Source organism: Phalangium opilio, unplaced genomic scaffold, assembly GCF_054372755.1.
Source record: "Phalangium opilio isolate 3A_F unplaced genomic scaffold, DU_Popi_V2 ptg000105l_1, whole genome shotgun sequence".
Lineage (NCBI taxonomy): Eukaryota > Metazoa > Arthropoda > Arachnida > Opiliones > Phalangiidae > Phalangium > Phalangium opilio.
This window is the reverse complement of record NW_028324207.1, coordinates 8,362,539-8,389,981: the sequence shown is the minus strand read 5'-3', so window position 1 is coordinate 8,389,981 and position 27,443 is coordinate 8,362,539. Positions and strand designations below refer to the sequence as shown.

Here is a 27,443-nt window from a genome sequence, read left to right as displayed (position 1 = left end):
ATTTGAAATATGAAATTGTTTATGAATTCGGAAAACTCTTTGGCAAAGTAACAAACGTGTCCCAGTAGTGTAGTGGATAGCACATTGGACTCCTAATTCAAAGGTCCTGGGTTCGATCCCCAGCTGGGATAACGGTTGTACTTTTATTTGAAATATGAAATTGTTTATGAATTCGGAAAGATATTGGACAAAATAACAAACGTGTCCCAGTAGTGTAGTGGATAGCACATTGGACTCCTAATCCAAAGGTCCTGGGTTCGATCCCCAGCTGGGATAACGTTTGTACTTTTATTTGAAATATGAAATTGTTTATGAATTCGGAAAACTCTTTGGCAAAGTAACAAACGTGTTCCAGTAGTGTAGTGGATAGCACATTGGACTCCTAAACCAAAGGTCCTGGGTTCGATCCCCAGCTGGGATAACGATTGTACTTTTATTTGAAATATGAAATTGTTTATGAATTCGGAAAACTCTTTGGCAAAGTAACAAACGTGTCCCAGTAGTGTAGTGGATAGCACATTGGACTCCTAATCCAAAGGTCTTGGGTACGATCCCCAGCTGGGATAACGATTGTACTTTCATTTGAAATGTGAAATTGTTTATGAATTCGGAAAACACTTTCACAAGCGTTCAAACGTGTCCCAGTAGTGTAGTGGATAGCACATTGGACTCCTAATCCAAAGGTCCTGGGTTCGATCCCCAGCTGGGATAACGATTGTACTTTTATTTGAAATATGAAATTGTTTATGAATTCGGAAAACTCTTTGGCAAAGTAACAAACGTGTCCCAGTAGTGTAGTGGATAGCACATTGGACTCCTAATCCAAAGGTCCTGGATTCGATCTCCAGCTGGGATAACGATTGTACTTTTATTTGAAATATGAAATTGTTTATGAATTCGGAAAGATCTTGGACAAAATAACAAACGTGTCTCAGTAGTGTAGTGGATAGCACATTGGACTCCTAATCCAAAGGTCCTGGGTTCGATCCCCAGCTGGGATAACGATTGTACTTTTATTTGAAATATGAAATTGTTTATGAATTCGGAAAACTCTTTGGCAAAGTAACAAACGTGTCCCAGTAGTGTAGTGGATAGCACATTGGACTCCTAATTCAAAGGTCCTGGGTTCGATCCCCAGCTGGGATAACGATTGTACTTTCATTTGAAATATGAAATTGTTTATGAATTCGGAAAACTCTTTCACAAGCTTTTAAACGTGTCCCAGTAGTGTAGTGGATAGCACATTGGACTCCTAATCCAAAGGTCCTGGGTTCGATCCCCAGCTGGGGTAACGATTGTACTTTTATTTGTAATATGAAATTGTTTATGAATTCGGAAAACTCTTTGGCAAAGTAACAAACGTGTCCCAGTAGTGTAGTGGATAGCACATTGGACTCCTAATCCAAAGGTCCTGGGTTCGATCCCCAGCTGGGATAAAGATTGTACTTTCATTTGAAATATGAAATTGTTTATGAATTCGGAAAACTCTTTCACAAGCGTTCAAACGTGTCCCAGTAGTGTAGTGGATAGCACATTGGACTCCTAATCCAAAGGTCCTGGGTTCGATCCCCAGCTGGGATAACGATTGTACTTTTATTTGAAATATGAAATTGTTTATGAATTCTGAAAACTCTTGGACAAGCGTACAAACGTGTCCCAGTAGTGTAGTGGATAGCACATTGGACTCCTAATCCAAAGGTCCTGGGTTCGATCCCCAGCTGGGATAACGGTTGTACTTTTATTTGAAATATGAAATTGTTTATGAATTCGGAAAGATATTGGACAAAATAACAAAGGTGTCCCAGTAGTGTAGTGGATAGCACATTGGACTCCTAATCCAAAGGTCCTGGGTTCGATCCCCAGCTGGGATAACGTTTGTACTTTTATTTGAAATATGAAATTGTTTATGAATTCGGAAAACTCTTTGGCAAAGTAACAAACGTGTTCCAGTAGTGTAGTGGATAGCACATTGGACTCCTAAACCAAAGGTCCTGGGTTCGATCCCCAGCTGGGATAACGATTGTACTTTTATTTGAAATATGAAATTGTTTATGAATTCGGAAAACTCTTTGGCAAAGTAACAAACGTGTCCCAGTAGTGTAGTGGATAGCACATTGGACTCCTAATCCAAAGGTCTTGGGTTCGATCCCCAGCTGGGATAACGATTGTACTTTCATTTGAAATGTGAAATTGTTTATGAATTCGGAAAACACTTTCACAAGCGTTCAAACGTGTCCCAGTAGTGTAGTGGATAGCACATTGGACTCCTAATCCAAAGGTCCTGGGTTCGATCCCCAGCTGGGATAACGATTGTACTTTTATTTGAAATATGAAATTGTTTATGAATTCGGAAAACTCTTTGGCAAAGTAACAAACGTGTCCCAGTAGTGTAGTGGATAGCACATTGGACTCCTAATCGTAAGGTCCTGGGTTCGATCCCCAGCTGGGATAACGATTGTACTTTTATTTGAAATATGAAATTGTTTATGAATTCGGAAAGATCTTGGACAAAATAACAAACGTGTCCCAGTAGTGTAGTGGATAGCACATTGGACTCCTAATCCAAAGGTCCTGGGTTCGATCCCCAGCTGGGATAACGATTGTACTTTTATTTGAAATATGAAATTGTTTATGAATTCGGAAAGATCTTGGCCAAATAACAAACGTGTCCCAGTAGTGTAGTGGATAGCACATTGGACTCCTAATCCAAAGGTCCTGGGTTCGATCTCCAGCTGGGATAACGATTGTACTTTTATTTGAAATATGAAATTGTTTATGAATTCTGAAAACTCTTGGACAAGCGTACAAACGTGTCCCAGTAGTGTAGTGGATAGCACATTGGACTCCTAATCGAAAGGTCCTGGGTTCGATCCCCAGCTGGGATAACGATTGTACTTTTATTTGAAATATGAAATTGTTTATGAATTCGGAAAGATCTTGGACAAAATAACAAACGTGTCTCAGTAGTGTAGTGGATAGCACATTGGACTCCTAATCCAAAGGTCCTGGGTTCGATCCCCAGCTGGGGTAACGATTGTACTTTTATTTGTAATATGAAATTGTTTATGAATTCGGAAAGATCTTGGACAAAATAACAAACGTGTCTCAGTAGTGTAGTGGATAGCACATTGGACTCCTAATCCAAAGGTCCTGGGTTCGATCCCCAGCTGGGATAACGATTGTACTTTTATTTGAAATATGAAATTGTTTATGAATTCGGAAAACTCTTTGGCAAAGTAACAAACGTGTCCCAGTAGTGTAGTGGATAGCACATTGGACTCCTAATTCAAAGGTCCTGGGTTCGATCCCCAGCTGGGATAACGATTGTACTTTCATTTGAAATATGAAATTGTTTATGAATTCGGAAAACTCTTTCACAAGCGTTCAAACGTGTCCCAGTAGTGTAGTGGATAGCACATTGGACTCCTAATCCAAAGGTCCTGGGTTCGATCCCCAGCTGGGGTAACGATTGTACTTTTATTTGTAATATGAAATTGTTTATGAATTCGGAAAACTCTTTGGCAAAGTAACAAACGTGTCCCAGTAGTGTAGTGGATAGCACATTGGACTCCTAATCCAAAGGTCCTGGGTTCGATCCCCAGCTGGGATAAAGATTGTACTTTCATTTGAAATATGAAATTGTTTATGAATTCGGAAAACTCTTTCACAAGCGTTCAAACGTGTCCCAGTAGTGTAGTGGATAGCATATTGGACTCCTAATCCAAAGGTCCTGGGTTCGATCCCCAGCTGGGATAACGATTGTACTTTTATTTGAAATATGAAATTGTTTATGAATTCTGAAAACTCTTGGACAAGCGTATAAACGTGTCCCAGTAGTGTAGTGGATAGCACATTGGACACCTAATCCAAAGGTCCTGGGTTCGATCCCCAGCTGGGATAACAATTGTACTTTTATTTGAAATATGAAATTGTTTATGAATTCGGAAAACTCTTTGGCAAAGTAACAAACGTGTCCCAGTAGTGTAGTGGATAGCACATTGGACTCCTAATCCAAAGGTCCTGGATTCGATCTCCAGCTGGGATAACGATTGTACTTTTATTTGAAATATGAAATTGTTTATGAATTCGGAAAGATCTTGGACAAAATAACAAATGTGTCTCAGTAGTGTAGTGGATAGCACATTGGACTCCTAATCCAAAGGTCCTGGGTTCGATCCCCAGCTGGGATAACGATTGTACTTTTATTTGAAATATGAAATTGTTTATGAATTCGGAAAACTCTTTGGCAAAGTAACAAACGTGTCCCAGTAGTGTAGTGGATAGCACATTGGACTCCTAATTCAAAGGTCCTGGGTTCGATCCCCAGCTGGGATAACGATTGTACTTTCATTTGAAATATGAAATTGTTTATGAATTCGGAAAACTCTTTCACAAGCGTTCAAACGTGTCCCAGTAGTGTAGTGGATAGCACATTGGACTCCTAATCCAAAGGTCCTGGGTTCGATCCCCAGCTGGGATAACGATTGTACTTTTATTTGAAATATGAAATTGTTTATGAATTCGGAAAACTCTTTGGCAAAGTAACAAACGTGTCCCAGGAGTGTAGTGGATAGCACATTGGACTCCTAATCCAAAGGTCCTGGGTTCGATCCCCAGCTGGGATAACGATTGTACTTTCATTTGAAATATGAAATTGTTTATGAATTCGGAAAACTCTTTCACAAGCGTTCAAACGTTTCCCAGTAGTGTAGTGGATAGCACATTGGACTCCTAATCCAAAGGTCCTGGGTTCGATCCCCAGCTGGGATAACGATTGTACTTTTATTTGAAATATGAAATTTTTTATGAATTCGGAAAACTCTTTGGCAAAGTAACAAACGTGTCCCAGTAGTGTAGTGGATAGCACATTGGACTCTTAATCCAAAGGTCCTGGGTTCGATCCCCAGCTGGGGTAACGATTGTACTTTTATTTGAAATATGAAATTGTTTATGAATTCTGAAAACTCTTGGACAAGCGTACAAACGTGTCCCAGTAGTGTAGTGGATAGCACATTGGACTCCTAATCCAAAGGTCCTGGGTTCGATCCCCAGCTGGGATAACGATTGTACTTTTATTTGAAATATGAAATTGTTTATGAATTCGGAAAACTCTTTGGCAAAGTAACAAACGTGTCCCAGTAGTGTAGTGGATAGCACATTGGACTCCTAATCGTAAGGTCCTGGGTTCGATCCCCAGCTGGGATAACGATTGTACTTTTATTTGAAATATGAAATTGTTTATGAATTCGGAAAGATCTTGGACAAAATAACAAACGTGTCCCAGTAGTGTAGTGGATAGCACATTGGACTCCTAATCCAAAGGTCCTGGGTTCGATCCCCAGCTGGGATAACGATTGAACTTTTATTTGAAATATGAAATTGTTTATGAATTCGGAAAACTCTTTGGCAAAGTAACAAACGTGTCCCAGTAGTGTAGTGGATAGCACATTGGACTCCTAATCCAAAGGTCCTGGGTTCGATCCCCAGCTGGGATAACGATTGTACTTTTATTTGAAATATGAAATTGTTTATGAATTCGGAAAACTCTTTGGCAAAGTAACAAACGTGTCCCAGTAGTGTAGTGGATAGCACATTGGACTCCTAATCCAAAGGTCCTGGGTTCGATCCCCAGCTGGGATAACGATTGTACTTTCATTTGAAATATGAAATTGTTTATGAATTCGGAAAACTCTTTCACAAGGGTTCAAACGTTGCCCAGTAGTATAGTGGATAGCACATTGGACTCCTAATCCAAAGGTTCTGGGTTCGATCCCCAGCTGGGATAACGATTGTACTTTTATTTGAAATATGAAATTGTTTATGAATTCTGAAAACTCTTGGACAAGCGTACAAACGTGTCCCAGTAGTGTAGTGGATAGCACATTGGACTCCTAATCGTAAGGTCCTGGGTTCGATCCCCAGCTGGGATAACGATTGTACTTTTATTTGAAATATGAAATTGTTTATGAATTCGGAAAACTCTTTGGCAAAGTAACAAACGTGTCCCAGTAGTGTAGTGGATAGCACATTGGACTCCTAATCCAAAGGTCCTGGGTTCGATCCCCAGCTGGGATAACGATTGTACTTTTATTTGAAATATGAAATTGTTTATGAATTCGGAAAACTCTTTGGCAAAGTAACAAACGTGTCCCAGTAGTGTAGTGGATAGCACATTGGACTCCTAATCCAAAGGTCCTGGGTTCGATCCCCAGCTGGGATAACGATTGTACTTTCATTTGAAATATGAAATTGTTTATGAATTCGGAAAACTCTTTCACAAGGGTTCAAACGTGTCCCAGTAGTATAGTGGATAGCACATTGGACTCCTAATCCAAAGGTTCTGGGTTCGATCCCCAGCTGGGATAACGATTGTACTTTTATTTGAAATATGAAATTGTTTATGAATTCTGAAAACTCTTGGACAAGCGTACAAACGTGTCCCAGTAGTGTAGTGGATAGCACATTGGACTCCTAATCGTAAGGTCCTGGGTTCGATCCCCAGCTGGGATAACGATTGTACTTTTATTTCAAATATGAAATTGTTTATGAATTCGGAAAACTCTTTGGCAAAGTAACAAACGTGTCCCAGTAGTGTAGTGGATCGCACATTGGACTCCTAATCCAAAGGTCCTGGGTTCGATCCCCAGCTGGGATAACGATTGTACTTTCATTTGAAATATGAAATTGTTTATGAATTCGGAAAACTCTTTCACAAGCGTTCAAACGTTTCCCAGTAGTGTAGTGGATAGCACATTGGACTCCTAATCCAAAGGTCCTGGGTTCGATCCCCAGCTGGGATAACGATTGTACTTTTATTTGAAATATGAAATTGTTTATGAATTCGGAAAACTCTTTGGCAAAGTAACAAACGTGTCCCAGTAGTGTAGTGGATAGCACATTGGACTCCTAATCCAAAGGTCCTGGGTTCGATCCCCAGCTGGGATAACGATTGTACTTTTATTTGAAATATGAAATTGTTTATGAATTCGGAAAACTCTTTGGCAAAGTAACAAACGTGTCCCAGGAGTGTAGTGGATAGCACATTGGACTCCTAATCCAAAGGTCCTGGGTTCGATCCCCAGCTGGGATAACGATTGTACTTTCATTTGAAATATGAAATTGTTTATGAATTCGGAAAACTCTTTCACAAGCGTTCAAACGTTTCCCAGTAGTGTAGTGGATAGCACATTGGACTCCTAATCCAAAGGTCCTGGGTTCGATCCCCAGCTGGGATAACGATTGTACTTTTATTTGAAATATGAAATTTTTTATGAATTCGGAAAACTCTTTGGCAAAGTAACAAACGTGTCCCAGTAGTGTAGTGGATAGCACATTGGACTCTTAATCCAAAGGTCCTGGGTTCGATCCCCAGCTGGGGTAACGATTGTACTTTTATTTGAAATATGAAATTGTTTATGAATTCTGAAAACTCTTGGACAAGCGTACAAACGTGGCCCAGTAGTGTAGTGGATAGCACATTGGACTCCTAATCGAAAGGTCCTGGGTTCGATCCCCAGCTGGGATAACGATTGTACTTTTATTTGAAATATGAAATTGTTTATGAATTCGGAAAGATCTTGGACAAAATAACAAACGTGTCCCAGTAGTGTAGTGGATAGCACATTGGACTCCTAATCCAAAGGTCCTGGGTTCGATCCCCAGCTGGGATAACAATTGTACTTTTATTTGAAATATGAAATTGTTTATGAATTCGGAAAACTCTTTCACAAGCGTTCAAACGTGTCACAGTAGTGTAGTGGATAGCACATTGGACTCTTAATCCAAAGGTCCTGGGTTCGATCCCCAGTTGGGATAACGATTGTACTTTTATTTGAAATATGAAATTGTTTATGAATTCTGAAAACTCTTGGACAAGGGTACAAACGTGTCCCAGTAGTGTAGTGGATAGCACATTGGACTCCTAATCGAAAGGTCCTTGGTTCGATCCTCAGCTGGGATAACGATTGTACTTTTATTTGAAATATGAAATTGTTTATGAATTCGGAAAGATCTTGGACAAAATAACAAACGTGTCCCAGTAGTGTAGTGGATAGCACATTGGACTCCTAATGTACCATTTAAAAGAGCAACGGTTTTAAACAAGTACCTTCTTCCTCGCCGGGTTTCGAACCAGGGTTGGCTGTGGGGCTTATTGGCACGCTACCTACTGCGCTACGTCTTCTGACGTGTAACCTGTGTTATAAACTGAACTTCAATGTATCATTCGAAAGAGGCCAGATTTCTATATTAAAGTCAGCTCCAACGGTGGGAATCGAACCAGATGGGTGATCTTGGTTGTTTTCTCATAAATGACGTAAGATTCTGGCTTCCTTGAAATGGGCCGGCATATCCCATTACAATCACTTGGAATTTAACCAAATGGAATCAGCTGGAAAGTTAACTGAAATCATTCGGATAATCGACTTTAAAGTCACTTTGGAAAACTCAGTTTAACTATCAATTCTCTTAGGGCGTATTTTTCAATTTTAAAGTTACCCACTTAAACACTGTTAACATTTACGTATTTAATCAATGTATGTAGAGCGTATTTTGGGATTCAATTTGATTATGAAATTTAACTCGTACGAATTTTAAGAAAAATATCGTACACTGATGTTTTGCGGGTAGAGGTTCTACAGGGGAGTATAGGTAATGCGTTGCACTCCCAATCCTAAGGTCCTGGGTTCGATCCAAGCTGGGATTACGATTACTCGCTTTTATCATATAATTTCTGGTTAATTTATTGTCATTGGAATTGCTTTCATGCGCAATTGGGTAGCTAACGTATTTAATTGAGACAACGTCAGCAGCTGCGAGTTATATTCAATTACAAAATTAGGCCTAATTCAATTTATATTCCGGCCACTGTGTAAATGTTTACTTTCAACAATTATCGGGAGTTCCTTTTATCGAATTGTTAGAATGAAAAAGAAATCCTGGAACAAACCTCTTCATAAGAAAGAAAGTCAAACTTTGTTGTGAATACCGAGTTATTTAAATCTCCTAGTACATAATGCACAAAGTGGAAAACAATTTAGTTTCGTTTTGCATCTTTTTGTAGCGGAAATTCAAATCATTGAACGGAATGCTAATAGCTTTGCCTAGCATCTGCTAGCAAGTCGGCTTTCAAATACTAACGGTTACCAGACGAAATGCGTTCAGTGCACAAACGACATACATTGGTTTTGTATGTTTATTCGCCCGGCTCTAACAAAGCCCTAGTTTTCTTTTTTTTTTCTTGGGGAAAATGGGGAAGGAAATCTTCTTCGAAATATATGGAACAGAGTGTTTTTGATTTTCAGCATTTTTCGGCAGATATAAGTTGGCCGTAATTTAGTGAGAGCCTTGTGGGCACGTGAAATGTCTTGCCTTCTAGACAAATGGCTGGACTTCCTCAATTGCGCTGTTCTTACATTTCGCTTTCCTAAAACGATGTAATGCGCAAGCAGGTGGATAATTAACGCAGAATGTAAATAATATTAATTATATTTATTTTAATATTTAAGATTACCTTGTTTCTCAGCTCAATGTTAATACTGAAAGAGTAATAGAATCGTCTCTCTGTGTCTTTGTGTTCGGTGTCGTGAGAAATTAATACGCAGTTGAAGTAAACAAAACGAACTTTTAATCAATGTATGAATTTGAAAACAAGTATTGTAAAATCAAAAACTATTTTGCTTGTATGAGCCGAGCGAACCTATTTTAAGGGAGTGGAATTCGCGAATGACGAAAATAAGTGATAGAAAAAATTAACAAAAGGGACAGGTACGGGTACAAGAGTCCCCGCGAAAACCCGTTCTCTGCCTGTCTTTGTTACAGGTTTTAGGGCTTGGTCGTAGAGGGTTAGAATTTTTACTTTTGCGAGAGATCGGTTTCGAACACTTTGTTTGTGTGCGTCCGTTGCTACACCAATGTATCGCCTTAGTAGTTTGCCTAATAATATTTTTTTTATTATTTAATTATTATTATCATTTTTTCACAATATAAAGACAGGAACGAATTCAGGATACCATAAGAACGTGGAATGATAACATTGTCCCCTGGTACCGTGAAGTCATACTTCTTTCGAAAATCGTTACCGCCTTCGTTCTAGGTAACGCCTTAAAATCGGTTTTTAGCGCCATCGGTGTTTCATAAATCAACTAAAGTGGCTTGTATCACATTCAGCTTCATTGGGCTGAAGCCTTGGCGTTATATGCCAGAATTTGAGAAATCCGTTGTACTGACTTTGCCCCAGATAAATCTGGCTCTCTAACAGAAAAAAGTCTAGATTCTTTATAACTTCATCATGGTCCACTCTTATTAAATATATCAGTTCATCATTAACTATATTTTAACAGTTTTGTTCTTGACAACGACTCAACAGGAGACTCCATTTTCCGTCACTGTCGGAACTCGGAAACGGAAACGCCAAATAAATAAAGGATAATCTAGACTCCAGAGGGCGCTAGAATATTCCCAAAAATGTAGTCCCCTCCCTCATATTATGAAAAGTATGACTTCGTGGCACCAGCATTGCCTTGTTTCAACGTTCTTTTAGTATCCTGAATTCGTTCCTATTAAAACGAAAATATGTGAAATATTTTTCGGAGTTTCGATGCTTTTTGGCTATCATCCATTTTCAAAATCCTTGATTTTTCGAGATATTGTGTAACATGGCTGCCAGACTCAACCTAGTTCCTTCTCCTTGGTTCTGGCAGGACACATTGCCTCCATGCCAAAAGCCACTCCCACTTCCACAAATGTGATTCTAGAATCACTAGAATTTATTCAGGTAGTTTGATCTCTCCTAAGACGGAGTCGTTTGTGTATTCGAAAATTTCGAGTTTATTACGGATTCCTTTATAAGATAACAGAAAATAAAGTATTATTGAAATTGGATAAAACTGTAAGATGTCTTAATTATTTTATGGCCCTTTTATCTAGAAGGAGGGTTACAATTGACATTTCAATTAAACTGTAACAAAATGTTCCGAGGGTCTCTACTTAAACTAAACTAATCTCTAAAATAAAAATACGAGAATCATCATTAATATTATTGGGTATGTTTGAATTTACTTCAACAGTACTTAGAAAGAGATGAAGTTCATATTGAAAATTTCCTACAGATGGATATCCATTCCAAGCCGTAGAAAGGATAGATACGTAAAAACATTTTTCAAGCCTCATCCTCGGTTGAGATACTGCTTCCAAAGCCAAACAACTCTTTTAACACTTTCCTCCTTTTTCTACCAGAGCCCAACACTATCGCGGGACTTCGATCTCCTAGTTCTCCCAGAGTCCCAGTTCCCTCTTCCTCTCTACTCGCAGTCTCTCTTTTGGACTTTTCAGTCGGTTCTCTCAGTCTCTGGCTTGTAAGCATCGAGCCACGGCTACCTCTCTCTCTCTCTCTCCCAACGACAGCAACCGCTTTCAGTTTTCCTCTCTCTCTTTCGTTTCGAAGCTTTCGAACTGAACAGTCCACGAAAGACAACGTCGCTCCCACTCTCGCATCGCGTTCAAACTCGCATCAAAATTTCCTCAGAAAACTTCACGAAATTTAGAAAAGGACCCATTTAACCGTGTGACAGGTGCGACGGAAGATTTATGAAAAAAATATAGATCGATGTCATCATAATTGAGGTGTGATGGTTTATATACTACCGCCCGAAGAAATTGTAGCGAAAAGTTTTTACGGGGAGTATATTGAGTTACACGAACGTTTTTATTGTAACAAATATGCTGCATCAGGTTTAACGGATAAGAAATAACCCGTCATTTTTTACCAAAATTTCCAAAGCGGTGTTAGATATCCGATTCGCTGGTGTTTTGAAAGTGCGTATGAGCAAGATAGAGTAGAAGAGTACCATATTTTTTATATGACAGATCTAAGAGAGTCCACTCGTGAGCGGTTGGTGAAATATTGAGTCAAAAGCTTGAATTCGGCGTATGGAAATTATCCGAGGTTTAAAGTTGAAACCGAGTACGATTCAGAATCAGAAAGTTTTAAAATAAGTTTTTTGAGTTTTATACAACTCTAAAAGTGAACAGAAAATCTCACTTGAATGATATTTTACTACTGTTACCTACCTAATGTAAGAGTTAATTTAAATTGCATTTTTTTTTCATATAAATCTGATAAAATTCTTTGATTACATTGATATTTGGTGTCAAAACATAGGATGATTTAGACTTTATCGTGGCGCTATAGTATTAAAAAGAATATAATCTGTAATGAACGAAAACAGTGTCTAAATCTCAGCTAAATAAATCGTACACAAGTCCTGTTCAGTATGTGCTGCTTTTAAAAGAAATGCAATTCACTTTAAAACTCTATTCCGGATTTCTTATATCTTTGAAAAGCAGTCTGTTAGCCTATACTTTCCCAAAACTGTCTCTTGGAAATTTTAAAGAAAGAAAAAATGTTCATTCGAATCAGTTCGCGACAGATCTCTGTCAAGAAACTTTCACTGATGTCCCGCGTTAGCTTCATAGTCGTGATATCAATGAATTACTTCATTGAAAGGTGACTGCTCGGTTATCCTAAACCGTCTCCGTAAACCAAATCGACGCCATTTGGTGAAAACGCAACTCGGATTTTATCTCGGCTTATCCACGAGTGACCCTGAAACTGTCTTAAGGGCTAATCCGTCCGCGACTTATAAAACAAATCTCCAAAAGAAACCGCTGAAAGAAACTTAGAAATCTTCAGGCTGGACACCGTTCTTCACGATGTAGTAAGAATTAAAAATGGCTGCGGAAGTGACAGCGTCAACCACAGCAATGGGCTTATGGCGATTGGCCAATGTGGTTATTCCCGCGTCTATTCGTTACGTTGACAATCCGGTGAATTTGACTTCGACATTGTCCATGCAAGACTATAACGACTTCGCGTCATCCTTGTCCACAAATTCAACTAACGCTAGCGACTACCGTCAACCGGAAGCAGCCGCCAGCGATAGTATCAACCCCATGGATGAAATGTACCCCGATTTAACTCAAATTCCGGCCGTGTTCTTCCTGTTTATTATCCTCTACTTTGTCGTCATGGTGCTTGCCTTGTCCGGTAACTTTATGGTGTGTTACGTCGTCTTCAGCAACCGGAAAATGCACACTGTGGTTAATTACTACATTGTCAACTTGGCCGTTTGCGATTTCATGGTAGGAGCTTTCGTTTTGCCCGTCAAACTTGTCGAAATGGCGGCGCCAGCGGAGTGGAGTGCCCTGAATGACCAGATTTGCACAGCTATGGCTTACTTGCAAACCATTTTCGTCTTTGCCAGCGTTTTAACTCTGGTAGCAACATGCTTGGAAAGGTTAGAATCATTTCATCTCTTTGTGTGTCCTTGTCAGTGGCGTCGCTAGGCCTTTTTTATGGGGGGGGGCTATAGCCCCCCAAAATCCAAACTTAGCCCCCCCCCCCTAAAATAATCCGTAAACCCTACCAAAAATTGCTGTTATAAAGGCCTACACATTTTCCAATGAATCCATTACGCAATTTTTTATGTTAAGTTCTTATAATAACTTTCAAATAGTTTGTCCAGATTTAGCCCCCCCCCTCCAATTTCAAACCCTAGTGATGCTACTGGTCCTTGTTGTCTACCGAGAACTAAATTCTCTAATACTTAAAGTAAACTGATGACAATAGTTTAACACCTGGCTCGGGAATTTTATTTTCAGTGATATTTGACTGAAACGATTAGGCCTATCGAAAAATATATACTTTTACTTATTATTAAAGGGAAATCAAGTGATTCTTTATACATTAATCTACTAATTGTAAGACCAATGTGGATAGTGAAACACCCAGGAAAAACATTCGAATGATTTCAAAATTCAAATTAGATTCAGATTTCATAGATAATTTTAAATTTGCACCTCCGACCAATCGCGTAACGCCCTGTCTACTTATTTACAAAATTAACGTGGCACGTTCTAATATATCTCGAGGCAGGGTTTTTACATGGAAAGCAATTTTTTAAAAATCATGCGCTAAATTTCAATCGACATAGAGCTTGCCACATAATTTCGTTTGAGGCGCTAATTTAAAATGTCCCAAAAAATTTCTTGCAAATTTGAATTTAAAAATCATTTTCGGGTATATTCTGGATGTTTCGCTATCCAGATTGGTCTTAAAACTAGTGGAATATTCCGTAAAAAAATCACTCTATTTTCCTTTTCACCCACCCTTTTTTTGTTCAATTTTAGATACTTATTTAAATGGTTTCATTTGAAACTTCGTTAAAAGCTAAAGTATCTTAGAACTGTCACGATTTTAATTGATTTGAGTTTAAAAAATTTATAAATTTTCCCTCAAATATTTGATTTAAAATCGTTTTTTTCCGTTGGTAGCAAAACTCTACCTCAAATTCCATTAAGGAATATTAGTATTAATTATTTTAGTAAAGCTATAGAGTTCCAATTTATAATTGGAATACAATTGATGTTTACTAATTTCCGTGAAAAATCCTTCACTGGAAGGATAGAGACCAAAGTTAATATGTGTAACTCTTAACTCCAAGTATAACACCATGGATAGATTTAATTTTGGAAGTTGGAATGGAGAACAGAATAATCTGGGTGCGTGTCAAAGTTCAGGACCCCCTTCCACGAGACAGGGGTATGAAAGAAGAGGTTAATAGAAATTACGTATTTTTTGCCGTCCGCGTCAGCAACGTCATCAAAAAGTAGTTAGTGAGCCAATAAGATAATTTATAATTTTCGTTACGTGTTGAACTATGTGTAGGACTGAAGTAAATACTAACCGTTCTCCATTCCTACTTCTAAAATTAAATCCATCCCTGATAATACCTAGCTAAATCTGGCTTTACACTAAGCCTACTATATCAGACGATTTTTTTAATACAAAAGTTAAAACTGCCTGTTTTGCGTCTACAGTCCCTTGGTCCAATGATCTGTTGAATATAGCTACATATACCCGTAAACCCTGCATAATTTTCCTTCAACACCCACAAACTGTCACGAGAAATTTCATCGTAAAACGTTAGACAAGACAATTACTATTTAAAATGAAAAAAAAAATGAATGAAAGGGTTTCTGATTCAGGAATATATTGTCAACGAACCCGTATAAGCAAAAATGAGATTATAAAAGTATTTCAACATCAAAAGATTGCGTAGCAACGAAACAATCGTGCACGCAACTTATGGTAAACAGAATCGAATTTACTTTGTGAAACTCTTTCCAAACTTTACTATAATCAGAAGTAGGATAAGGGACTAGAAGTAAAGAGCTCTAGCATTGGTAATAGATCCTGGCACTAGTGAACAAAAATAAGGATTTTATGCCGCATCCATCCCTGCGCCTACACTAGAGATAAAAAAATTGGTCGAGTTCCAAAAACCTTTCCTACCCCCTTCCCCTCAACCTAAGGCCGCGGAACACGGACTAAGCGGGTGCTTGAATCTAGTTCGGCCCCCGTCTACCACCTGCGAGCGTCTCACGTTTTGGAGGGAAAATTCAGAAACCGCTACCAGAGGGCCAACCGTTGGTGTGGTATCAAGAATATTCACTTTCGCCAAGTGAAGAATTTGGTTACCTCGATACTTCTAGTCCCTTATACTTCCGCTATAATTAAATACTGACGTTTAAGCCTTGGCAAGTGATTGTACTATAGTGGCAGGTTTTTCCTATTTATTCGCGTGCTATGCTGATTTGCGTTGGAGCGTGTTGACTGATCTTGACAATAGGTCAATATTATTCGCCAGTCCTGACTCTTAAACGGTTCGGTATTTTCTTTAGAACCGCTTCTTCACTGCTTAGGGAGTAATTGAACTCGGTCTTAGCAGACGACAAATCGAAAAGAAAATAGTCGCCGTTCTATTTGTAGACCTTGGTTCTTTACGCGATAATGGCATTGACACAAAATTCTTTCAAAGGCTTTGGACTAAAATACGAATTTCAAGATGGTCTGGCAATGACAGAGAAAACTTTCTTCTATGATAGAATCTAGGAAATTTTAGATATATATAGAGGTTAGCCGGTCCTTTTAGCATGCTTTTAGGAAATTTAAGCAATAAAAAAGCCAAGAATGAGAGCTGTGTCGGACGTGACGGGATTACTCATAATAGAAACGATTCCACCGAGTCTCTTTCCGCGTGACTCTTAACTTGAAGGACCTTCTTGTTGCTAACAGAATTGTACATAAACGATTATATTCCATTTTGAAGAAGTGGCAATAACTAAGCTAACCCTAGTAACGCTTTTTCCTGCCGGTCTTTGTCTCTGACCTTGAATTCTTCAGCAGAATAATTCCCCTCCTTGAATTATCCTAACCCAAGTAACGCTTTTTCCTAACAGTCTTTGTCTCTGACCTTGAATTGTTCAGCAGCGTAATTCCCCTCCATGAATTCTCCTAATCCAAGTAACGCTTTTTCCAACCAGTCTTTGTCTCTGACCTTGAATTCTTCAGCAGAATAATGCTCTCTTTGAATTATACCACTGCAGAGAAAAGGCTCGATGTGCAGAGCACTGGTTCACCCCACAATACTACTTTCCCTTTACTTTTTCTACTAGACCCTAACAATGCGTAAGAGGAAAATTAATTCACCCACCCAGAAATATTTTTTACCTCTCCGAGTTACGATGACGTCACGGAGAGGTATTACACAGGACGTTTCTGTGTGTCTGTCAAAGCGTTCGCAGTTGGCAAACGTGTTCAGAGTATCCGGACCGTGTTCACAGTTCACAGAAAGCAATATTGACTTATCATAGTTAGGGTTAAGAAATACTCGGCTATTGGTTAGGGTTACGAGAAGCGTCAAGCCTCCCACTGCCAAGGAGGGCTTCCACTAAAGATTCACGCAATAGTGGCTTTTCTTATCATTTACAGTGAATCAATCGCCTTTTATACTCTAAATTCACAGAAATTGTGAAAAAGGCTAGAAGTCAAACTTTAATAATAGCTATGTTTAAAATAATTTTAGGAATAACGTTTCTTAAAACGACTTAACTAGAATTAAGGTAGATTACTGACGATTAAAATAATTAATAACAATTATATTTATTTAATGATTTTAGAAAAATTTCTTAATTGGGTTTCTAGCTCTCGTCTCGACTCAGAGTGGTTTATTTTGGCTTCCCAACTTGTTTTATTTTAGAATGAAAACGGACTCACGTCGGAGAAATTACGTAACTCTAGAATATTCCTAATAAAATTAAAATTATTCATATCTGAAAAATTCCAAATTCTTTTTTCATGAAAACCGGAAACAATCCTTTCTTTGCGAAAACTTGGTTGTAAATCTAAGCCACGTTCCTGCAAATCTATCATTTGCACTTGTCTGTTCAACGACTATATCAATATTTTTATAGAGACCCTCGAGTCTTTTGTTTACTAGTTTTTTTTTTCTGGTGTTCAGGCATTTAAAATATGGTGACACTTATTACTGAAAAGCACTTCCGCCCCCCCCTTCATCTGCAGCATTATTTTTATTATCCACCACAAGCTGCTCTTCGGTGTAGTGCACGTCTTCAATAGCTTTGTTCCACGGAACGTTTTTACCCTTCTTCCATTATTAAGGCTCCTAAAAATTGATAGTTTAGCCCAGAAACCCAACCGTAAGTTTTTAGGATCGAGTCCTGCAAAGGCATCATCTTTCTTTCAAGTCGGCGACAGCATAAGTAAAAATGCTTCCACTAAGTTACGTAAGAATGACATTTTAGTCGTTAAACAACATTTCTCATTGATCCATAGATAAGGGTTTCGCCTTAAAACTGGAAGCTTCAGGAAACTAGGAAACCATGTTACTCTTTCGTGTATTTTTCAATTGATTATACCTTCATGTGCTACAAAAGCGAATGTTTACAAATGAGGAGTTTATTGGAAATCATGTTTTACGTGTTTGAAGGAGTGTTACGCTTTAGTACAGAACTTCGTCTTTTTCGTACAATAGATCAGATATCAATGTTAGTATTTGCAATGAAAACAGATATTTTCTGCATATTCATCTGTACGGAACCCAGGTGATAGTCAAACAGTGAAATATTTGTACAATATGTAGATGGAGTTGAACCAATATAAAATTAAGTGAACATGTGATATATGACGTCACAAACTGATTAGCCACACACACACTCTATTTACCTGGAACCCAACTAATACAGATATATGTTAATAGCTATTAAAATATATACTGTTTTCATTACCGATTAGTTTCAATGCACATACATTTTAAAAGTCCTGACAGTGGTACAATGATTGTACGTATTATGTCATCGATGTACACGGAGTGATATGCTTCTCTGTGGTAACTTTTAGAGAAGTCCTGTTTAGAAAAATGGGTTATAAATAACTATATATCCCATGTGAAACGACTGGAATTTTAACTTTTATACAATTGTCCCTGCCCATTCGATACCAGTCAAATTTAGGTGCATAAACGCTCGATTGTCTCTTAGTCTCCTATTGTCATCGTTCCAACGGGAATATATAGGGTGTTAGAAAAAGTATTATAGGTGCGATGTGCCGTAGGTTCTATAGAGTAGTGGCATTTCATGTTAATTTCTGATAGAACGTAACGTAGCCAAAGGCAGGGAGGTGCCATTACTCTATGGGCGATTTTGAGGCGAGTATGTTCATTGACATTTTTCACTTATCCACACCCTAAACAAGTCATGATGCCCTCTTAATAAAATTAGCATTGTCTTCTCGTTTCTTAATTAAATTTAAGGGGTCATACGTCAAATAGTACAGTTATATCTTTGTAAACCGTGGCTCTTGCGGCAAAATTCTATAGAATATTTCAGACTCAAAATCACCTACTGTATTTCGTTCCTATACTCTCTTCTTGAAAGACCCAGTAAAACTTAGTAGAAGCTTATTTGACTTAGGACTGTAGAGTAATTTGCTTTGTTCTTTGTTGTAACCCACCTAGTTTGGCGTATGGTTAAAGTATGGCTCAATAAATTTCAATACCCTATGTATGTGGGTTAGGAGAAGCAAGAATTATTATTAATACCCAGAACCTTTCATCTTCCGCTCGAACAAAAGAGAGAGCGTGGGAGATAATGCTCCTTTCATAGAAAGTCTTTAAATTGGGTTTAAATTCTAAAATCAATAATCATTAGAGCTTGAAGTATCAACGAGTGATATGTCAACAAATTAAGTTCAAAATAAAATAAAACAAAAGGAAATTCGGTTGTGCTTTACTGCAATAATTGAAAGCCAAAAATCTTAAAAAAGTAAGAAAACTGTGGTTTATTTGATTTCGAATTTGGAAAATTTTTACGGTTTAGCTCGCACATTCAAAATACAGTTTTTCCAAAAAATATCATTTCTTGGAGGTTAATTATATGATAATAAATTACATTTAAGTCGCAAGGGAAACTATTTTATTCCATATTTTCATGATCATAAAAACCCGACCAGTTCTTTCTTCCTATCCACCACCAAATACCATAAAATATCTAAAAATATAATCTAACCAAACCTAACCTAACCAAACCTAAGCTATAATATGAAGGGTAAAATATAGAAAAACATGGAAAATATATATTTTAATTAATTTCCGCACACCTTAATTTTAACAAATTATCCTATGATTAACCTTGAATAAATGATATTTTTTGAGAAAATTGTGTTTTGAATGTGCGAGCTAAATCTAATGAATATGTCATTTTATCCACATTTGTTGATTTATATAGACAATGGGATATTAGTTTGAGCTGAGACGTACGAAGAAAGACTTTTGGTGATTGTGTATGTGTGGTATAGGTTAATCGAATAAATGGTTAAGGATTGATCGATTACAGTTTTTACAGACAATAGGTTCGGTTGATGGATATATAAATGAATATTTACAATTGGTTGAAACCTTTAATTTTCTAAACCGAATCATTAAAATTTACACAAATGAATTATACTTCTATCAACCAGGGATAGATTGAATTTTAGAAGTAGGAATGGACTACAGAGTAATCTGGGCGCACGTCATAGTCCCGGACTCCCTTCCACGGGAAGGTGGGGTATGAAAGAAGAGGCGGTGGGTCATAGCGACAGAGGTGAAAAGGAATTACGTATTTTTCGCCGTCCCCGTCAGCAACGCCATCAAAACGTGGTTTAAGTGAGCCAGTAAGAGAATTTAGACTTTTCGTTACGTGTTGGAGGGAGGGGCTCTATACTGGCTGGGCTATGAGTCGGACTGAAGTAAATACTAACCGTTCTCCGTTCCTACTTCTAAAATTAAATCAATCCCTGTTTCAACTCATGTGTTTGAAAACACTCAAAAATTGTAGTCTCTTAGCCATTTCTTCATTTAACTCAGGCTAGAAGAGGGGAATGAGTTGGGATTTGAAACAAGAAAGCGAGAATAAAACCATTTTGTGTTTATTGCCGAATTTCTTCTCCTTCAAGCACTTTTGGAATACCTTTGTGTTTCTGAACAATATCCTATACTTCGAGTATAATACAATATTCCGATTAATTCAATGTTGGATTTTACAAAAGACTTGTTATTTTTTTCTTGTAATAAAGTAAACAAGGATGTGGCTCTAGTTATGCCCAGCTCTTAGATCATTCTGTTACGGACTCCGTGAAAATGTAGGCATACGTCCTGTAGAAATTATTTAATGAATAAGGAGTATATAGATATGTTAATGAAGTTTGTTAGGACTTGTGCATGAAGAAGGCTCTCGTAAAGGCACTTTTTGTTAGGTAACGTTATGTTTCTATGTATACACGTACCCTGACTAGGACAAAACTCTTCTTTCATCAATTTACAAGGACTAAAGTTAACAAGTCACGCAAATCAAGATATTCGTATTAGCTAGGTGTGGTTGGGGATGTGGAGGGAATGAAGTATATTACCTATTTTCTAACACGCTAAGGTAATATACTAAATGGCCCAATGGTTGTTGTACATTAAATTCTAATAGGTACGCGGGTTTACAACTCAATTCATATTTAAAAACAGGCACACAAATTGTGAAATCAAAAGCTAGGTTGCAATAGAAAAAGTATTTCATAAAGGTCTGCAAACTTTAGCTATGCAAATGGCGTACATCGCACATATACTTTCTCTTTTCAATTCTCTTTTTGTAGTGTAATAGAATATAGAATATAGACTAACAGGGTAAGAAACAATGAGGAAAGTGGTACGCATTACTCCCAAGTCTGTAAAAATCAATTGAGGGGTAAAATACATTCGTAACACTTATCTAGAATTTAAAAAGTTAATTTTAAATATTTTAATTAGATTGTATGGTTGCTTCTTGAACCCTCAAGATTACAAGTGAACACTGCTATAATTTTCTTCTTTCCCAATAACAGTTGGGACCTCCTTGCGGATCTTGTCTTTAAACGTTTCTAGCCCTACTTCTTTTTTCGTGTACCTTGGAGCTACTCGCACAGACTAACGAACAAACGAACGAACGGAACATGATCGTAAAGCTATAGTTGTGTTGCCAGCAAAACGTTTTTTACAAGTTCGAAACACTTCGAAAAAACCGAAAAAAAAAGTTAGCTATTGATCTTGGCCTATAACACGAAAGAAAATTAAATTCGTAGTCAACTAAGTCAGAAACAAAGCTATCTATTGATTGAAAGTATTTAGAATTCGCATCGTAATTAACCTATTGGAAAATTGATCTCTCAATGCAGATGTAAGCATATGTTTAAACGAATCATTAAGCCGAATTATTTTACTTGATACAATCGGGAAATCTGAGATTTAAAATTAACCGATGTTAAATGTCATTGCTGTTGACCAAACACTTGAACAGATTGTGTTTGATTAAATACTACCTCATATATAGTTTTCATAACGAATAGATATTCGGTTTAGGTCAGTATATCACTTTTGATATGTGGGTAACAGATAATAATTCAAGTGTAGCAATTTAAGAGAACTAATGCTTTTATCACATTTTCTAAGATGACCTCGAGGTCCTCGACAAACTGAATTTGACAAACTCAATTTAAGCAATGTTAACTGAATCAACACGATCAGGTTGGCGACCTTATCGGATATCCTATCACTAATTTTAACTTTGGAAATTTGGCCGCTTTCAAAGACAGTTGTTAAATTTAAGGCGTATTATGGAACAACGTATTCTACACATTTCACAATTTTAGATCAAAATAGGTTAGGGCATTTTTATAACATACTAGCTTTTACCCGCGGCGTCGCTCGCGTGTAATAAGAACTTCCATCAAAATGATATAAAGAATGGGTACATTTTACTGATGACTAATATTTTTGTAGCACCATATAGGAGTATAGGTACTCGGCGTTGCCCGTCAGCCCCTAGGGAATTTTTTATTACTTTTCACGCGGACATTATTCCACAACCTAAATTTCTGGCCGCCATTTAAAAAGATGGCCACAAATCGAACCCGAAAGACCATTCAGCCCGTCTATAGGTTAAAGGAAACCAGTGTACCAAATATTTGTGAAATCGGTTGAAAAGCGCGGACTTTGTTGCATAGAGAAGATTTCTTTCATTTCTGGGTGCCATTTATTAAGATGGCGGCGGATTGGAAAAATCTTTCTTAGTACGCGCCTACTGCTAATGAGTAACGTTCTTGCAAATTTTCAACCTTTTAGTACAAACGGTTTGGGCTGGGCGTTGATTATCAGTCAGTCAGTCAGGACTTTGATTTATATATATATAGATATAATTTGGAAAAGATTTGTCAGAATTTCGAACGCTTTCGGTAACATTGAGCTTGAAGAGCGTCAAACTCCACATTAGTTTCACTAACCTTGCTCTTAACTTTTCTGCCTGGAGGATTAAAATTCTGGTAACTCGAAACTTTTCGTAAAATAAGATACGTTATACTGTATAGACGTCCAACGTCTCTGACCCTAATGACTGCTCAAGGGCCGATTAATGTCCCTAGATAAGAAGCGAGTTGTTTCTAAAAGCCAGCCGCGGCTCTGCATGCCAGACTAGCGATGTTGGAACAAAATTACAATTTACCAAAAGTGTGACACGGTTTTGAAATTGGAAACTTATCCGAATCGATAAACCCAAGTAGATTGGACGTTCTATCACTATTCTTAGTTACAATCACTTGAAAACTAACTGTCTGATTCGATAAGACACTCGCTAGGCGTGTATGTTTAAAGCTGCTTAGCCGTATTTGAAATCTCATACAATTTAAATTTGCAATTTAACAAGTTACAACTGGACGGTATGCGAGATAAGGCGTGATTGTTTTGGGCTTTCTCTAAATTCTATTCCGCACGTCAATTTAAAGGCCGACTTCCATCGAAAAGAGTTCTAGCGAACTGAAGATACACAATAGAGAGTTTCCTTCAGGGGAAAGCAAAAATTCGGAAGGTAATAAATTTAAAAGGATTTCTTTTGTTCATCTTCAGTTCTCTAGAACCACATTCGTCACGGCTTTCAGTTAGCTAGAACCCTTCCAACTTTTGACCCAGCGGGGCTTCGAAAATCGGCACGGCCGCTCCATTGTTAGTCTCAATGCTCGGTTTTCAGTTCGCTAGAACTCTTTTCGATGAAAGTCGGCCTTTTAGGGTAAATAAGGAGACTTTTGTGTCCGTTGAGTGTTGACATTACATTTTAACAACGTGAATCTGGGATGTATCTAGTTCAGTCGTTGAGTGACTTACTTTTCCCCTGAAATTTTAAAGGTTCAAAGAAATGAAGAATTGATGCTAGGCTAAGTATGTTTCGTTTTGAACTTCAACGGTTCGAAGGAATTTTAATCGTTTTCGGTTATCAAAACTAAAATCTAAGATTAGAAATTATTTACGGGCGAAAATTTATGGTTGAAGAATTTGTGATTTCAAGAGCCGGCTATATTATTTGCGAACCCCAGAAGCGATTGTAGAATTTACGAATCCGAGGAGCGGTTGTAGAAATTGCGAACCCGAGAAGGGGTTGTGGAATTTTCGAATCTGAGAAATTTCCAATCCGAGAAATTGTTGTAGAATTTGCGAATCCGAGAAGGGGTTGTAGAATTTGCGAATCCGAGTAACGGTTGTGAAATTTGCGAATCTTAGAAGCGGTTTTAGAATTTGCGAATCTTAGAAGCGCTTGTAGAATTTGTGAATCCGAGAAACGGTTGCTGAATTTGTGATTCCGTGAAGCGGCTGTAAAAATTTTGAATACGTGAAACGGTTGTAGAATATTTGAATACGAGAAGCGGTTGTTGAATTTGCTAAATCTGTTAAGCAAATCCGAGAAGCATTTTGAGGGTTGTATACATTTCATTAGGATTCAAAATTAGTAAATTACCCCATAGTTTTATACAATTAGCTGTCGAAAAATAATTTTAAATTAATACGAGGTTTTTTATGAATTTTTTTATTAATCGTAATGGAATGAAACTATAATTTTCCTTGCATATAAAATGATAGCTTTTATCGTAAGTACCCAAATATTTTTATAGTGAAATTTAAGAGGCTAAAAGATATTACAGAGTTTGTTTTAGAGTCAGCATATGGCACCGCAAAAATGTCCGGAATTTGTAGACGTGGATTCGTACTAAAAACAATTGACATTATTCTTTGGAATTTGTTTCATTACCGCAGCTGCTCTTTAGGTCCCCAAGGATAGTTTCTTGAAGTCTGTTCATTATAAAAGAGGTAACAGAGACAAAGTCAGTGAATCATTACGCTTATCGTATACTACACGCCATTGACTCCATTCGCTCTTGTTCAGTGGACGGAAGAAAGTGCAGTTGCGTGGTTTAACTGGTTTTATGGGTGAAGAAATAAAAGATTGAATTTTGGGGATAAAAAAAGAAATTTGGAAGCGATAATGGTATCCAATTTGAACAAAGAGAATATAGCAAGAAAAGCAGAAGCTCAATCCTTTGCCAAGGGTTCATAAAATGTATCGTCGAGTTCTAGAAACCACATTCCATTTTTACCTCTCAGAGTGATGATGACGTCACCGAGAGGTATTACACTCCACGTGTATGTGTGTCTGTCACCGCGTTGGTAGTAAGCAAATCGAAGCAAACATGTTCACAGAATGCAATATTAGCTTCTACTCCGGACCATTATCATCGTTAGGGTTAAGATTTACGCGGCGAACGGCTATGGTTACGAGAAACGTCAAGCCTACCACAGGCATGGCTTCCTTCCAAAGTTGACGCAATTGGGAGCTTTATTAACTGTTAAAGAGAATCAATCGCCTTATATACCCTAGATTTCCAAAAGTAGATAAATTGGCATACGCTAGAATTTAAACGTCAAAAATAGCTATGTTTAAAATTATTTTAGGAATAAAGTTACTTAAAATGATTTAACTATAATTAAGCAAAATTAATGACGATTAAAATAATTAATATCAATTATATTTATTTAATTATTTAAGAAAAATCTTCTAATAGCGTCTCGAATCGGAGAGGTTTATTTTTGTTTCCCAACTTGTTTTCTGGTTAGTCGTTATTTATGTCTTTCATTGCTTAAAGATTGACTTAATTAAGCATACTACTAAGCAGACGACGTGAACATGTTGCTCGTCGAAACTAAAACCCTAAATTTTCGGAATTCTAAATAATGCTTATCCTTCCACTCCTTTTGGTATGTTCTCTTTGATCTGGTAAAAACTCCGTTTTATGATCGAAATAGTTTCCGCTGGTAATACTGAGCAGAGACAGAACCCACATGGGACTTTTGATTGTCCATCTTGTCGCGTCATTTCACGCGTCGTTAATTTCCTAACGTATAAGAGGACACGCTGTCTTGACCACAAATAGCAGAAATGATAGCCGGAAATATAGGAGATATTTGAAATAGGTTATCTTGAATCTTAACCGCGATATTGGGTCTCCAGGACAAAACAAAAATTGGGTAAAAGGGTCCCAAGCCACGTTGCCTTTCCGTATCGGTTTCTATCAACTTCATATAACAATTGGCTAATAATTCATATATATACATATTTTACTCAGTCGGAAATTTAATTATTCTCATTGAATAAATCTTCCTCAAAAACCGGAAGTTGATTTTCGAGAAAAACGAATTTTAAATGCCATATTCCATGATAAAATATTTAGGGCAATTTTATTTTTCGTGAACAAAACAAGATAGTAATATTAACAAATAATAGACCCTTTTCAGTATTGTCTGATTAATACGGGGTTAAAACGGAACATGTGGGATGAATATCAATGCAAAGAATTTTGATAGAGCTCCAATTTTGCCAGCCCACGAAAGTAATTTTGCTTGAACCCCCAAGCTGGATGTTCCTGCTTAAGAAAACAAGGTGGTCAAACACCACAGTATTTTACCCCGTCCTAAGGCTCCTGGCCCATTCGACCGAAAACCCTTCGACCGAAACCCATTCGACAGAATCCCATTCGACCGAAAAGTAGCCGACTTTGGCGGTAAATTATTGTATTAATTTGGTCTAAAAAGCCTCTATAGTTATCTTCTTATAAAAATGTTTTAGCCAATTAATGTTTTTATATTTTGTACGTAAATATATGAAAAATTAAAGGTCATATTGCACTTATAACTTTTTGGGTACTAATTAAGGTTACCCCCCATTTCACCCAAATAAAACACCCAATTCCCATTTACCCAAACCTCATTCAACCCAATTCCCAGTTCTCCAATTCCAATTAACCCAATTTTGCATACCCAAAAAGACTCACATAGAGTAGAATTTGATGGTTTTATTTATTTATTTTTTCATTCCATAAGGGATACACTTACTTGAAGTGTATAACCGCTCCAAAGAGGAAGATACGTCCTCCTAACCTAACCAAACCAAACCTAACATAACAGTAATATTTTGGAAAAGGCATATTATTGGAGAAGTAAATGAAGCTAAACATCAATATTTTGGAAAAGGCGTAACATTGTTAAATGATTTATAAAATATTACTAACCTAACTTAACCAAACCTAGCCTAACTTAACAGTAATGTTTTGAAAAATTCATATTATTTGATAAGTAAATGAAGCTAAACATCAATATTTTGGAAAAGGCGTAACATTGTTAAATGATTTATAAAATATTACTAACCTAACTTAACCAAACCTAACCTAACTTAACAGTAATGTTTTGAAAAATTCATATTATTTGATAAGTCAATGAAGCTAAACATCACTATTTTGGAAAAGGCGTAACATTGTTAAATGATTTATAAAAAATTACTAACCTAACTTAACCAAACATAACAGTAATGATTTGGAAAAGGCATATTATTTGAGAAGTCAATGAAGCTAAACATCAATATTTTGGAAAAGGCAAAACATTGTTAAATGATTTATAAAATATTACTAACCTAACTTAACCAAACCTAACCTAACATAACAGTAATGTTTTGGAAAAGGCATATTATTGGAGAAGTCAATGAAGCTGAACATCAATATTTTGGAAAAGGCATAACATTGTTAAATGATATAGAAAATATTACTAACCTAACTTAACCAAACCTAACCTAACGTAACAGTAATGATTTGGAAAAGGCATATTATTTGAGAAGTCAATGAAGCTAAACATCAATATTTTTGAAAAGGC

General features: G+C 37.2%; 1 protein-coding gene and 55 non-coding genes across 56 annotated transcripts in view; all 56 read left to right on the top strand.

Annotated features, from left to right (window-relative positions):
• The first annotated feature begins 58 nt into the window (after positions 1 to 58).
• On the top strand, positions 59 to 131 carry TRNAR-CCU (transfer RNA arginine (anticodon CCU)). The gene has a single exon. It is a non-coding gene; the product is annotated as a tRNA-Arg (tRNA).
• Positions 132 to 203: 72 nt separating this feature from the next.
• TRNAR-CCU (transfer RNA arginine (anticodon CCU)) lies at positions 204 to 276 on the top strand. The gene has a single exon. It is a non-coding gene; the product is annotated as a tRNA-Arg (tRNA).
• A 72-nt stretch (positions 277 to 348) lies between these two features.
• TRNAR-CCU (transfer RNA arginine (anticodon CCU)) lies at positions 349 to 421 on the top strand. Its single transcript has one exon. It is a non-coding gene; the product is annotated as a tRNA-Arg (tRNA).
• Positions 422 to 493: 72 nt separating this feature from the next.
• TRNAR-CCU (transfer RNA arginine (anticodon CCU)) lies at positions 494 to 566 on the top strand. The gene has a single exon. It is a non-coding gene; the product is annotated as a tRNA-Arg (tRNA).
• Positions 567 to 638: 72 nt separating this feature from the next.
• TRNAR-CCU (transfer RNA arginine (anticodon CCU)) lies at positions 639 to 711 on the top strand. Its single transcript has one exon. It is a non-coding gene; the product is annotated as a tRNA-Arg (tRNA).
• A 72-nt stretch (positions 712 to 783) lies between these two features.
• TRNAR-CCU (transfer RNA arginine (anticodon CCU)) lies at positions 784 to 856 on the top strand. The gene has a single exon. It is a non-coding gene; the product is annotated as a tRNA-Arg (tRNA).
• A 72-nt stretch (positions 857 to 928) lies between these two features.
• TRNAR-CCU (transfer RNA arginine (anticodon CCU)) lies at positions 929 to 1,001 on the top strand. Its single transcript has one exon. It is a non-coding gene; the product is annotated as a tRNA-Arg (tRNA).
• A 72-nt stretch (positions 1,002 to 1,073) lies between these two features.
• On the top strand, positions 1,074 to 1,146 carry TRNAR-CCU (transfer RNA arginine (anticodon CCU)). The gene has a single exon. It is a non-coding gene; the product is annotated as a tRNA-Arg (tRNA).
• A 72-nt stretch (positions 1,147 to 1,218) lies between these two features.
• Positions 1,219 to 1,291, top strand: TRNAR-CCU (transfer RNA arginine (anticodon CCU)). The gene has a single exon. It is a non-coding gene; the product is annotated as a tRNA-Arg (tRNA).
• Positions 1,292 to 1,363: 72 nt separating this feature from the next.
• Positions 1,364 to 1,436, top strand: TRNAR-CCU (transfer RNA arginine (anticodon CCU)). The gene has a single exon. It is a non-coding gene; the product is annotated as a tRNA-Arg (tRNA).
• A 72-nt stretch (positions 1,437 to 1,508) lies between these two features.
• TRNAR-CCU (transfer RNA arginine (anticodon CCU)) lies at positions 1,509 to 1,581 on the top strand. Its single transcript has one exon. It is a non-coding gene; the product is annotated as a tRNA-Arg (tRNA).
• Positions 1,582 to 1,653: 72 nt separating this feature from the next.
• TRNAR-CCU (transfer RNA arginine (anticodon CCU)) lies at positions 1,654 to 1,726 on the top strand. Its single transcript has one exon. It is a non-coding gene; the product is annotated as a tRNA-Arg (tRNA).
• A 72-nt stretch (positions 1,727 to 1,798) lies between these two features.
• On the top strand, positions 1,799 to 1,871 carry TRNAR-CCU (transfer RNA arginine (anticodon CCU)). Its single transcript has one exon. It is a non-coding gene; the product is annotated as a tRNA-Arg (tRNA).
• Positions 1,872 to 1,943: 72 nt separating this feature from the next.
• Positions 1,944 to 2,016, top strand: TRNAR-CCU (transfer RNA arginine (anticodon CCU)). Its single transcript has one exon. It is a non-coding gene; the product is annotated as a tRNA-Arg (tRNA).
• A 72-nt stretch (positions 2,017 to 2,088) lies between these two features.
• Positions 2,089 to 2,161, top strand: TRNAR-CCU (transfer RNA arginine (anticodon CCU)). Its single transcript has one exon. It is a non-coding gene; the product is annotated as a tRNA-Arg (tRNA).
• A 72-nt stretch (positions 2,162 to 2,233) lies between these two features.
• TRNAR-CCU (transfer RNA arginine (anticodon CCU)) lies at positions 2,234 to 2,306 on the top strand. The gene has a single exon. It is a non-coding gene; the product is annotated as a tRNA-Arg (tRNA).
• Positions 2,307 to 2,378: 72 nt separating this feature from the next.
• TRNAR-CCU (transfer RNA arginine (anticodon CCU)) lies at positions 2,379 to 2,451 on the top strand. Its single transcript has one exon. It is a non-coding gene; the product is annotated as a tRNA-Arg (tRNA).
• A 72-nt stretch (positions 2,452 to 2,523) lies between these two features.
• On the top strand, positions 2,524 to 2,596 carry TRNAR-CCU (transfer RNA arginine (anticodon CCU)). The gene has a single exon. It is a non-coding gene; the product is annotated as a tRNA-Arg (tRNA).
• A 71-nt stretch (positions 2,597 to 2,667) lies between these two features.
• TRNAR-CCU (transfer RNA arginine (anticodon CCU)) lies at positions 2,668 to 2,740 on the top strand. Its single transcript has one exon. It is a non-coding gene; the product is annotated as a tRNA-Arg (tRNA).
• A 72-nt stretch (positions 2,741 to 2,812) lies between these two features.
• Positions 2,813 to 2,885, top strand: TRNAR-CCU (transfer RNA arginine (anticodon CCU)). The gene has a single exon. It is a non-coding gene; the product is annotated as a tRNA-Arg (tRNA).
• A 72-nt stretch (positions 2,886 to 2,957) lies between these two features.
• Positions 2,958 to 3,030, top strand: TRNAR-CCU (transfer RNA arginine (anticodon CCU)). Its single transcript has one exon. It is a non-coding gene; the product is annotated as a tRNA-Arg (tRNA).
• A 72-nt stretch (positions 3,031 to 3,102) lies between these two features.
• Positions 3,103 to 3,175, top strand: TRNAR-CCU (transfer RNA arginine (anticodon CCU)). The gene has a single exon. It is a non-coding gene; the product is annotated as a tRNA-Arg (tRNA).
• Positions 3,176 to 3,247: 72 nt separating this feature from the next.
• TRNAR-CCU (transfer RNA arginine (anticodon CCU)) lies at positions 3,248 to 3,320 on the top strand. The gene has a single exon. It is a non-coding gene; the product is annotated as a tRNA-Arg (tRNA).
• Positions 3,321 to 3,392: 72 nt separating this feature from the next.
• TRNAR-CCU (transfer RNA arginine (anticodon CCU)) lies at positions 3,393 to 3,465 on the top strand. The gene has a single exon. It is a non-coding gene; the product is annotated as a tRNA-Arg (tRNA).
• Positions 3,466 to 3,537: 72 nt separating this feature from the next.
• Positions 3,538 to 3,610, top strand: TRNAR-CCU (transfer RNA arginine (anticodon CCU)). The gene has a single exon. It is a non-coding gene; the product is annotated as a tRNA-Arg (tRNA).
• Positions 3,611 to 3,682: 72 nt separating this feature from the next.
• On the top strand, positions 3,683 to 3,755 carry TRNAR-CCU (transfer RNA arginine (anticodon CCU)). Its single transcript has one exon. It is a non-coding gene; the product is annotated as a tRNA-Arg (tRNA).
• A 72-nt stretch (positions 3,756 to 3,827) lies between these two features.
• Positions 3,828 to 3,900, top strand: TRNAR-CCU (transfer RNA arginine (anticodon CCU)). Its single transcript has one exon. It is a non-coding gene; the product is annotated as a tRNA-Arg (tRNA).
• A 72-nt stretch (positions 3,901 to 3,972) lies between these two features.
• Positions 3,973 to 4,045, top strand: TRNAR-CCU (transfer RNA arginine (anticodon CCU)). The gene has a single exon. It is a non-coding gene; the product is annotated as a tRNA-Arg (tRNA).
• Positions 4,046 to 4,117: 72 nt separating this feature from the next.
• Positions 4,118 to 4,190, top strand: TRNAR-CCU (transfer RNA arginine (anticodon CCU)). Its single transcript has one exon. It is a non-coding gene; the product is annotated as a tRNA-Arg (tRNA).
• A 72-nt stretch (positions 4,191 to 4,262) lies between these two features.
• On the top strand, positions 4,263 to 4,335 carry TRNAR-CCU (transfer RNA arginine (anticodon CCU)). Its single transcript has one exon. It is a non-coding gene; the product is annotated as a tRNA-Arg (tRNA).
• A 72-nt stretch (positions 4,336 to 4,407) lies between these two features.
• TRNAR-CCU (transfer RNA arginine (anticodon CCU)) lies at positions 4,408 to 4,480 on the top strand. The gene has a single exon. It is a non-coding gene; the product is annotated as a tRNA-Arg (tRNA).
• A 72-nt stretch (positions 4,481 to 4,552) lies between these two features.
• On the top strand, positions 4,553 to 4,625 carry TRNAR-CCU (transfer RNA arginine (anticodon CCU)). Its single transcript has one exon. It is a non-coding gene; the product is annotated as a tRNA-Arg (tRNA).
• A 72-nt stretch (positions 4,626 to 4,697) lies between these two features.
• TRNAR-CCU (transfer RNA arginine (anticodon CCU)) lies at positions 4,698 to 4,771 on the top strand. Its single transcript has one exon. It is a non-coding gene; the product is annotated as a tRNA-Arg (tRNA).
• A 71-nt stretch (positions 4,772 to 4,842) lies between these two features.
• Positions 4,843 to 4,915, top strand: TRNAK-CUU (transfer RNA lysine (anticodon CUU)). The gene has a single exon. It is a non-coding gene; the product is annotated as a tRNA-Lys (tRNA).
• A 72-nt stretch (positions 4,916 to 4,987) lies between these two features.
• TRNAR-CCU (transfer RNA arginine (anticodon CCU)) lies at positions 4,988 to 5,060 on the top strand. The gene has a single exon. It is a non-coding gene; the product is annotated as a tRNA-Arg (tRNA).
• Positions 5,061 to 5,132: 72 nt separating this feature from the next.
• TRNAR-CCU (transfer RNA arginine (anticodon CCU)) lies at positions 5,133 to 5,205 on the top strand. The gene has a single exon. It is a non-coding gene; the product is annotated as a tRNA-Arg (tRNA).
• Positions 5,206 to 5,277: 72 nt separating this feature from the next.
• Positions 5,278 to 5,350, top strand: TRNAR-CCU (transfer RNA arginine (anticodon CCU)). The gene has a single exon. It is a non-coding gene; the product is annotated as a tRNA-Arg (tRNA).
• A 72-nt stretch (positions 5,351 to 5,422) lies between these two features.
• TRNAR-CCU (transfer RNA arginine (anticodon CCU)) lies at positions 5,423 to 5,495 on the top strand. Its single transcript has one exon. It is a non-coding gene; the product is annotated as a tRNA-Arg (tRNA).
• Positions 5,496 to 5,567: 72 nt separating this feature from the next.
• On the top strand, positions 5,568 to 5,640 carry TRNAR-CCU (transfer RNA arginine (anticodon CCU)). The gene has a single exon. It is a non-coding gene; the product is annotated as a tRNA-Arg (tRNA).
• A 72-nt stretch (positions 5,641 to 5,712) lies between these two features.
• Positions 5,713 to 5,786, top strand: TRNAR-CCU (transfer RNA arginine (anticodon CCU)). Its single transcript has one exon. It is a non-coding gene; the product is annotated as a tRNA-Arg (tRNA).
• A 71-nt stretch (positions 5,787 to 5,857) lies between these two features.
• TRNAR-CCU (transfer RNA arginine (anticodon CCU)) lies at positions 5,858 to 5,930 on the top strand. Its single transcript has one exon. It is a non-coding gene; the product is annotated as a tRNA-Arg (tRNA).
• A 72-nt stretch (positions 5,931 to 6,002) lies between these two features.
• TRNAR-CCU (transfer RNA arginine (anticodon CCU)) lies at positions 6,003 to 6,075 on the top strand. Its single transcript has one exon. It is a non-coding gene; the product is annotated as a tRNA-Arg (tRNA).
• Positions 6,076 to 6,147: 72 nt separating this feature from the next.
• On the top strand, positions 6,148 to 6,220 carry TRNAR-CCU (transfer RNA arginine (anticodon CCU)). Its single transcript has one exon. It is a non-coding gene; the product is annotated as a tRNA-Arg (tRNA).
• Positions 6,221 to 6,292: 72 nt separating this feature from the next.
• TRNAR-CCU (transfer RNA arginine (anticodon CCU)) lies at positions 6,293 to 6,365 on the top strand. The gene has a single exon. It is a non-coding gene; the product is annotated as a tRNA-Arg (tRNA).
• A 72-nt stretch (positions 6,366 to 6,437) lies between these two features.
• TRNAR-CCU (transfer RNA arginine (anticodon CCU)) lies at positions 6,438 to 6,510 on the top strand. Its single transcript has one exon. It is a non-coding gene; the product is annotated as a tRNA-Arg (tRNA).
• A 72-nt stretch (positions 6,511 to 6,582) lies between these two features.
• On the top strand, positions 6,583 to 6,655 carry TRNAR-CCU (transfer RNA arginine (anticodon CCU)). The gene has a single exon. It is a non-coding gene; the product is annotated as a tRNA-Arg (tRNA).
• A 72-nt stretch (positions 6,656 to 6,727) lies between these two features.
• TRNAR-CCU (transfer RNA arginine (anticodon CCU)) lies at positions 6,728 to 6,801 on the top strand. Its single transcript has one exon. It is a non-coding gene; the product is annotated as a tRNA-Arg (tRNA).
• Positions 6,802 to 6,872: 71 nt separating this feature from the next.
• Positions 6,873 to 6,945, top strand: TRNAR-CCU (transfer RNA arginine (anticodon CCU)). Its single transcript has one exon. It is a non-coding gene; the product is annotated as a tRNA-Arg (tRNA).
• A 72-nt stretch (positions 6,946 to 7,017) lies between these two features.
• On the top strand, positions 7,018 to 7,090 carry TRNAR-CCU (transfer RNA arginine (anticodon CCU)). Its single transcript has one exon. It is a non-coding gene; the product is annotated as a tRNA-Arg (tRNA).
• A 72-nt stretch (positions 7,091 to 7,162) lies between these two features.
• Positions 7,163 to 7,236, top strand: TRNAR-CCU (transfer RNA arginine (anticodon CCU)). The gene has a single exon. It is a non-coding gene; the product is annotated as a tRNA-Arg (tRNA).
• A 71-nt stretch (positions 7,237 to 7,307) lies between these two features.
• Positions 7,308 to 7,380, top strand: TRNAK-CUU (transfer RNA lysine (anticodon CUU)). Its single transcript has one exon. It is a non-coding gene; the product is annotated as a tRNA-Lys (tRNA).
• A 72-nt stretch (positions 7,381 to 7,452) lies between these two features.
• TRNAR-CCU (transfer RNA arginine (anticodon CCU)) lies at positions 7,453 to 7,525 on the top strand. Its single transcript has one exon. It is a non-coding gene; the product is annotated as a tRNA-Arg (tRNA).
• Positions 7,526 to 7,597: 72 nt separating this feature from the next.
• TRNAR-CCU (transfer RNA arginine (anticodon CCU)) lies at positions 7,598 to 7,670 on the top strand. Its single transcript has one exon. It is a non-coding gene; the product is annotated as a tRNA-Arg (tRNA).
• A 72-nt stretch (positions 7,671 to 7,742) lies between these two features.
• On the top strand, positions 7,743 to 7,815 carry TRNAK-CUU (transfer RNA lysine (anticodon CUU)). Its single transcript has one exon. It is a non-coding gene; the product is annotated as a tRNA-Lys (tRNA).
• Positions 7,816 to 7,887: 72 nt separating this feature from the next.
• Positions 7,888 to 7,960, top strand: TRNAR-CCU (transfer RNA arginine (anticodon CCU)). Its single transcript has one exon. It is a non-coding gene; the product is annotated as a tRNA-Arg (tRNA).
• Positions 7,961 to 11,175: 3,215 nt separating this feature from the next.
• Positions 11,176 to 27,443, top strand: part of LOC149629132 (uncharacterized) — a 92,992-nt gene continuing 76,724 nt past the window's right edge. Inside the window, exon 1 of the mRNA XM_089851514.1 lies at positions 11,176 to 13,295. Coding sequence (XP_089707640.1) covers positions 12,730 to 13,295 — 566 coding nt within the window. The 5' untranslated portion in view covers positions 11,176 to 12,729. The remainder of the gene's footprint in view (positions 13,296 to 27,443) is intronic.